This window comes from Merops nubicus, unplaced genomic scaffold, assembly GCF_000691845.1.
Source record: "Merops nubicus isolate BGI_N331 unplaced genomic scaffold, ASM69184v1 scaffold25968, whole genome shotgun sequence".
Taxonomy (NCBI): domain Eukaryota; kingdom Metazoa; phylum Chordata; class Aves; order Coraciiformes; family Meropidae; genus Merops; species Merops nubicus.
Genome location: NW_008628083.1, coordinates 1 through 8858, shown reverse-complemented (window position 1 = coordinate 8858; position 8858 = coordinate 1). Strand labels below are relative to the sequence as shown.

The 8858-nt window shown below is 40.4% G+C and overlaps 1 protein-coding gene across 1 annotated transcript; it reads right to left on the bottom strand.

Annotated features, from left to right (window-relative positions):
- Positions 1-1818: 1818 nt before the first annotated feature.
- Positions 1819-8660, bottom strand: RNASEH1 (ribonuclease H1; the record flags this gene model as incomplete). The annotated part of the gene is made up of 6 exons (XM_008946573.1): positions 1819-2062; positions 3916-4040; positions 5498-5582; positions 7268-7322; positions 7792-7891; positions 8466-8660. Coding segments are annotated over 6 exons (638 nt in total), but the record flags the coding sequence as incomplete, so codon positions are not given.
- Positions 8661-8858: the final 198 nt, after the last annotated feature.

Genomic DNA, 8858 nt, shown 5'->3' with positions numbered 1-8858 from the left:
GAAGTTCAATGCCTACCCACTAAATGTCACAGCTGCTAAGTGCCAACACTCCTCAAGTTTCAGTTCCCCAAAAAGAATTACTTGAAGAGCCAACATCCTCTGTGGGTCCTCAAGCCCCTGTTAAGTCTTATTGGGAATTATTATTTGTTTTCTGTCCTTTAATCAGCATTAGTTTTGTAACTTTACTCCCATCTTCCTTTGTCCCAAATTTCCAAAGAATGATAAACATTGGTATCAAATTAACATAAAACTCTTTCCTATCAGTTTTCCTGTTATAATCTACCTATCAGGCTCAGGTAGTAAGGATGCTTAAATTCAATATTTCATTGATGTTACAATTTATCCACCATTATATACACTTCTTTCCAAAGCTGTTTTTTTTTTTTTAAAAAAAAAAAAACCAAACACAAAAAAACCAATTTCCATACAGTAAATAGAATCTACATGTTTAACTCTGATAGATTATTGGATGCCACCTTTTCAGTAGGTTATTTATGACACCATTCATGCCTCAAGAGCCAATCAGGGATGATGGGGGGCAGGGGTTCCTTCAAGCCAAACTTCTAAAGTAAACAAGCAGATAATTGTGTGCATATATGCAAAAGCAACAGAGGGGAAATAGTGTAACCTTTGCACCACCTTTACCCCTAGCTGAGCTTTACTGTGCAGTTTTAGACAAGAGAGAACAAAACAGAAGGCCTCACTCATCTAAGCAGCCAGTTTCCTCGTTTTATCACAAGGCATATGACTCTCTACACAAGAGCTCACACTTTGCCTCAGTAAAGATATTATAATGCATGAGAATTATTAAGCAATAAGCATCAGCTTATATTCAGCAGCTCTAGCATTCTATATAGCAACTAACACCCAAAAAAAAAAAAAAAAAATCGGTGACTTCTGGCTTAAGCTCTACTACTTAGTGAAGCACCTTCATACCAGTGAGAAGCTGACAAAGATAACATACCAAATATGTTTGCTCTTCCCATATACATGCTCAGTCAATAAAACTATGTTGATTACTGGCAACTACTCACTAAATCAAGTGCATATTAGTCACTCCATTATTCTCATCATTGACTGGAAAATAATGAAGTCAAAACACTTGACAACTGGAAGATCAGAGAAGCTGATCATCTTCTAGTTCCATTTCAGATAAAATGGCCAATTATTACCTTTGGGACAACACTGAAGAGGAACTAGCACTGCTAATGAGAACTAGCGTGCATAAAAAATTATCTAAATGGAAACAGGAAGCCAGAAACAAAGAGCTTGGACATTAAACAGCTACAGAGAGGAGAACAGTAAAAATTAATTGTTCAAGTTTTCTTCTGATCTGGCTTTTTAGTTTGTTCATGTTACCTTGCCAAGTAACATATAAAGAAAACTACAGATGCTGTAACTGATGATACTGAGGCACAGATGGAGTGTTACCTGTCCACGTGCAGAGCAGTTATTGCCAGTGACAGAATGCCAAAGTGTATGAATGGACATCTGTGTTTCATCACTGACCTCTGACCAAACCAACCAGCCCCAAAGTTGTCATGTTCTGCCCTCCTATGCGCCTCCCCCCAATGTTGGGCTGTTAATATATACCTCTTTAGAAAAAAATAATTTATTTCACCAAGAACGTACAGACCACCACAGATGAAGACTTAATATTTCTTCTGCAGAAGTTTGTCTTTACGGTGAATTCAGAAGTCTGTAAGACAGCTAAAAACACTGAGCGCGGCCCTTCAGTAAAACGGAGAAAAAGCAAGCGTTCTGTATCATCAACTAAATATTGACTTGATTGTAAAACAAATGCTATAGATGAAAATGTGGGGTTTCTCTCCCCAGCAGTTGGTATATATTTTACACTTCAGGCCAGAAAGCAGTACAGTTCAAAGTTCTACTCTGAAACAATTACACCAGTTCAAGCTGTCACTGTGATGTTAGTCCTTTTCCTCCCAATCCAACAGTCTCTAGTCCCAGTACTTCAGGACTGCTATTTACTAGCTCCTTCTCTTGCTAGTCTGTCAGCTTCTTCATTTCCTTGGAAGCCAGCGTGACCAGGAATGTGCATCTGTTAGGAGAAGAGGAGTGTTAGATATGCAAGAACTCAAGAGACAAGTACACATGGGAAATTGGACCACGCATCACTTTGATTCACAGTGCAGTGCCACCTTCTTAGAGGCCCTCTGCCCACACGTAGTCCACGTGTTCTTCCCAGTGATGTCCATAGTCTCCCTTCCTGTAGGGAAGTTTTACCAAACTGTGAAAGTCATCTTTATGGGAAGCAGTGAACTAGGTAAGGACCACCTAACCTAGCCTTTACGAAATGCAGACAACGGCTCCAACTCAGCATTCTGACTTCCAGAGAAGAGAGAAAAAAACAATCTGCATTCAGTGCTTAAACCAAGTTAAACTTCTTTTCCCAGGAAGCCAGAGACCTCTATGCCACTAATAGCTCCGGAGGTTACAGCACTCACTTCGCACAGAGAAACAGTGTATGAAAAGCATCCCTCAGTTTTCACATGTCTTAACTGTCCCTCCTTCAATTAGGAACTGAAAACACTTTCAAGACCACCCTTGTCAGAAGTAAGGGTGGAAGAGCCTGGAGGAGAAAGGAGAGGAAGAAAAACCAAGCTTACTACTTAAGGTTTGGGAGGGGACAAACATTAAATGTGTGAGAGTTTAAGGTTTACACAGCATGGTTTTGGTGCCAGGTGGGAGGCTGCAGGAGTGGCCTCTGAGAGAGGACACCAGGGGCTGCCCCTGTATTAGGGAGAGCTATTTCCAGCCAGCTCCAAAATGGACCCAACTGAGCCCTAAAGCAAAGCTGGTGGCTCCTCTGTGATAACATATTTGTGAAAGGGTAAAAATGCTGCACAATAGCCAGGGGGGAGTGAGAATGTGAGAGAGAACTCTGCAGACACCAAAGTGAGTGAAGAAGGAGAGGGCAGAGGTGCCCCAGGCACCAGAGCTGAGATTCCCCTGTAAGCCATGGTGAAGAGCAGGGTGAGGCAAGTTGTCTACTCCATCAGCCTCCATGCACTGCAGGAGCACATCCACCTGCAGCCCATGCAGCACCCCACGCCAGAGCAGGTGCACTACTGTAATAAAGTATATGCATACACTGCTCCTCTCAGAATAAAAATGTTCCTGGGTTTAAGAGATTCAGGTGTAAGCAATGTGTATAAAGCAACAATATTTTCTTCTTACTATTATGTAAAATACTCTAAGGGCAGCTGAAGTTTGGTCTTAGTTTTAAATTTTTACAGTTTTTTCTTAACAGTGATCAGGAGTAGTTACCTAAAAATCTACTCAGCCTATGAATTGGAGTTGCCAACTCAGAAACACAGAACATGAATGAAAGAATAGGTACAATAGATTTCCCATAGAAAAAGTGCACATTAAAGATCTACGTCACCTACAGAGTAAAGACAGAAGCCAAATAAATATGTTATCAGCAGCCACAAAGTCAATAGTATGGAGATTTATTTCTAGAACCAGTAGTCTTATACCACAATTAGAGTAAAATTTAGGAGTGGAGGGAAGATATCCTCTACAAAGTTTAACACTGAAAAATTCAGAAATTAAGCTGTGACTCAAAAAGACAGTTCTGGTTTAAGCTTGTATTTCCAGAAAAAGAAATTTCATACACTAACAAACTAAAATTATTTCAGGAATTTTCCAAGTAGTAATGAAAGAGTGAAAACAAATATAAACTTGCATTTTAATAGATGTAATACTGGTTCCAAGAGCCGAGGTTATGTTGCTTACTTGCTTTAAATAAGACAAACCACTTCTCCGAATTTATGGTTCTACTTGCAGATACACAATATTTTGCTCTACAGAATTCTTAGTTATGATCATACTTTTACAAGTTTTTACAAGAAGCATGTTTAAGATGTCAATAAGAAATGAGGTGCTTACCCACTGGATTTCTATGTCTTTTGATAGATTATCAAGTCTTTCAAAATCTTCTTTATTAATTACACTTCCTCCTGAACTTGTTCTCCAGCCATTTGTTTTCCAGTTGTCAACCCAACTGGTAATACCTATGCAAAGGAAGCATCACCATAAAAATACTATTAAAGAAGATAGGAAGGATTAAGATGGAGCAAACAGACTTTAGACAAAACATTAACTCCATACAAAGTCTTAGGCAAACACTGAAGACAAGATATTCTTGTTTGGTTCTCCACTGATGTCTTTCAGGACTGTATTTTTCCAATATTACTTGAATTACCCAATCATGTTCTCCCAAATAGATATTTAAAGACTAAAATCATCTATGTGTGTTACACTTCAAAACATGACATGAACTTCAATAAACTGAAGCTAAGGATTTGCTTGATGGTACATCAAAATAGAACAAATCTTTGGATTTGTTTTGAAAAACTGAGAGACACACAAGCATAGAAGAAAAACAGATGGCAGCCTGTCTTATGGCTTCTGCACGCTAAACAGAATCCTTCAGAGAAGGACTGTTCCTAAGCAGATTTCTACAGAACAAGATTTAACATCCCGGCCATCCCTTGCCAGCCAGAAAATTTACTGTGTTACTCCTTAAATAAGGAATTTTTCTCTTCTTTTTTAAATATCATAGAATTGAGTTTGAAATGACCTTTGAGATCATCATCCATTAACCTAACTCCAACTCCACTGCTAAACCATGGCACTAGGCACCATATCTACATGGCTTTCAAACACATCCAGGGATGGTCATTCAACCACTTCCCTGTGCAGCCTGTTCCAGTGCTTCATAAACTTTTTGGTGAAGAAATTTTTCCTAATATCCAACCTAAACCTCCCCTGGTGTAACCTGAGGCCATTTCCTCTTGTCCTGTAATTTATTTGGGAGAAGAGGGTAGCACCACTGTCTTTACATCCTCCCTAGAGATAGTTGTAGAGTTATAAGGACTCCGAGTCTCCTTTTCTCCAGGCTAAACCCTAGGTCACTCAGTTGCTCCTCATAAGGCTTGTGCTCTAGACCCATCATCAGCTTCATCTTTGGATGAAGGTGAAACTTGAAATATGCACTCCTGAGCACATACTACCTGGCTACTCTCTAGTGTAGTCTGAGAGTTTGGAAGCATACATGTAAAAAGCAAGGAAACTTGAATGTACTTCATGTGTGTATTAATAAAGCCTCTCCAATCCAAGCAAAACAAACCACAAAACCTACAGAGTTACACCGCCACCTTCCGAGTATGTCCTTCACAGAGTATACAGGAACAACATGGTTCCGAGACTCCCTGTCACACTTAATGTACAAAACCCTGCAGCTGCTTCTGTCAGCCCCTCCTCTCACAGCAACTTGGTCTCTGCTTGCATTCCATGTACCTAGCAGGTGATCCATGTAATATTTTGACATTTTTCCCCCAGTCATGAAGTCACACATTCTCTTCCTCATATCCCTTTTCCCAGGACTCCATACTGAGTGTGAGCCTTAAGTAATGAAACAGTGTGCATGTGTCTTTAAAAATCAGCAAAACTAGAATCATTAACTTACCATTAATAGTGAACTTGCTATCAGTGTAGATAATTAGTTTCTTGATGTTTTGACTCTTTGCTTGCTCGATTGCTTTGCAGGCTGCCTTAACATTTCAACAGAACCACAGTTCAGAATGGGATTTTAAACACGTGCAATTAAAATACCAACAACATGCTCAATGTCAACACAGAACTACAAAGAATATTATTGTGATCTCTCCATCAATGGCTGTCAACATGCTGCAGAGCAGAGGTTCCCAAAATTATGTAGGCAGATGACCATTTAATGAATCAGGCAGATAGGGAGCCACTTAAGTTCCACAGAGAATAAACAAAAACTACAAAGCATTCTGATGTTCAACTCTGTATTGAAGGAGTAGCTTTTCTATTTCCAGATTTTCTATCAAAGCCACTATTAACTGCATACCAAGTTTTCGTAATTTTCTCCATACCTTTGAGGAGGAAGGATTCATATCATTTCCTATTGTCTGGAACCCCTAAAAGGGTTTTAATTTGAGTTGTTTATTTTTTGGTACCACGAAATACAATAAAAAGAGGGAGAATTGGCTGGACCTGGACCTAAGGTTGAAAAGTTCTTTAGTGACATTTGACTCCTGGCACACCACCATCACCTCTGCTTGTCCCTCACTAAAATGAAATTCCTATTTTTTAAGCAGACCAGTTCCCATTTCAGCTCATCTCCAAACACACAGCGCAGGATAGTGGCAGTACCAGCATTAAAATGAGGCGAGCATGGAAGACCAAGTGTGCTGTTGCCAACAGACATTTACCATAGCAGTAAGAAAATTACTCCTGAGAGCCTCTCCTGCTGACTGCTTGCCCAATACAGGACAGTATCATTAACAGGCAAGCCAACAGCTAGCTCCCTCCCTCTGGCCTTAGATCATATGCAAGAGATCCAAGGTGGCCCACCACTGGAGGAATGAATAGACCAATGTACTCACTCACAACACATAACATAGCAAAGGGAGTGAGTCAATTCCAAAACCAGGCCATGGAGGAAGGAAGGACCGAGGCAACCAGTCCAATCGCAATCATACAGTAATTGCCAGGAGAAAGCCTCATAATTCCCTTCCTGCTTTGATCTTGTCCTACCATTACTGGGAACTCTACTTGCCATGCACAGTCAGGGAGCCCTTTCAATAACCAGCACGTGCTCTGTACAGGCAGGCCTCCCACCCCCCCTGCAAGCAGATTCAGCTCTTATGGGGCTGCCTTCCTGCCCTGCCTCCAAGTTAATGTGGAAGGCAGGGGCATCCAGTGGTCATCTCCTAATCAGTTCCCACCCAAGGCTGGCCAGATCCCGGGCAAAAACCAGTCAGGAGGGTCTTTCTTGCCTGGTTGTGGCCATCATCCATATGCCAACCCTCATTCAGGGCTGGGGGTTTAACCCCAGCACTTCAAACATAAAGTATTCTATGCTCTATCAAACAAGTATGACACTCTCATCCTATCACAGCAAGAAGCCAATCCTCCTTTTAACCGCTATTCAGCAGCCCTCACTCCAAGGTCTGACATATACACATGAAAAAATTCAAAGGACACTACACGCATTTGAGAACCAGGCTTTCCTAAAGCAAGGCTGTTTGAAATAGCTGTGCTTGGCCTGGTATCTGGGAATTTTCAAAGTGAATTACCTTCATCAAAACTAGTAAGACACAATAAAACCTGGAGAAAACTATTTTTATTCAAGTCATAAATTGAAATAGTCATGAGTGAGGTACTGTGGTCTAGAATGCAGAGGCATTTTAGGACATTTACTACTTACATGTATTTCTGCTCTTTGATTAGTCTGCCGTCCAGGAAGTCTTTCACTAGTATTTCTGTGTCCAAGGAATGAACAATGGATTAGTTATCATAAATATTCAGAGTGGCATATGACGACGACACATGGCAAAAACAAATACAACACAGCTACTTTTCTTCTTATAAAGGGGGTGAACAGATATCCTACCTCTAACTCCCACCAGTTTAGCACAACTTGCATATCTGGACCTTCCATCAACATGCAATTACATTTGTTATCTGCTGTGCACACCTACAGCTATTTTAAAAACTTTCTGCAGTTGAATTACTGCTTCAGTCCCTAAAAGCATTATTTCTAGTTGATTTTCCCCACAGTCTTGCCTCCCAGACAAACCGATTTCTCTTTTCCCCTCAATAAGTCACTAGTCTGATAGCACTGTCATTATGAGTCTCAACAGCAGGATTACAAATTCAAAAGACGACTGGTATTGTAAATCACATACAAAACAAACATTTTTAAAAAAAAAAATCCATCCAGCTACTTACAAAGGGTGGCCTGGTCCCCAGTAGACACCTATTCCTGCACGTGCCCTGTTTCGTCCATTACCTGAGCAACAACCATCTGTATAAACAACTGCAAAGTCACCTAAAAAAGAATTATCAAAAGCAGAAGTTCAAGCACTCCTCCAAGGATGTAGACTCTTTAAGCAAAAAGAAATGTCTGTCAGCAGATTAATCCCCAAAACCTTCCTCCTCAGGGGGCCCTTCAAAAAGTTAACTGCAGAAGTCATGTAAATTCATAATGCAGAACACCAGAAGTCCCACTGCAGCTTCTTCACACTCTCACTGGTATCAAATCAGCCTGAAGAACCTCTGCCCCAGGTTCTGTTTCTCACTGCAATTCCTGTCTTCAGTCAACTTCAAAAGTTCCCACCTACATCTGTACATTTACGTGGTTTGTAATCCAGACATATATAATAATCACACCTACAACAATCAGATTAAGCTATATGTTGATATTCGTTAAAGCCAATTAAAATTACACTAAAAGTCAATACAAATATATCATGGCTGATGTTTGTTTTTAAAAGAAACATTGTTACACTAAGCCTGATGCTGCCACACACAAACCTCCCTAAAAGCTTCCTAATAATTACATTTGTTACTTATGAAGGAGCATGAAGAAAATGAAGAGTTATGAGAACAACGAGAGGCCTCACCCATGTATGAAAATTTATCCCCGCCGACTGCCGGTGCCGAGCACACCTCATCGTGTTTCACACGCTTCGCGACGCACCCCTCCGCTGCGGACTCCTCGTACGGCCTTTTGCACGTGTTGCAACACAAGATGTTTATTTCTGGTTCCTCTCTCTGGCTACCACTTTCCTCTGTTACAGCTAGAGAGCCGTGTGCCCCTTGAAAACAAAATAAAAAAGAAAAGTTAAAAATATTTAAAAAAGATTAAATTTTATTTGAAATGACTGATTCTAAATACAACAGTTGCCATCATCCATTAGCAATGCTAGTCCATTAACCACCACCACCCAAAGCGGTTATGCAAAAAATATTACAGTATGGATCAGTCATCCCTGAGCCTCGATCAAGCGGAAGAG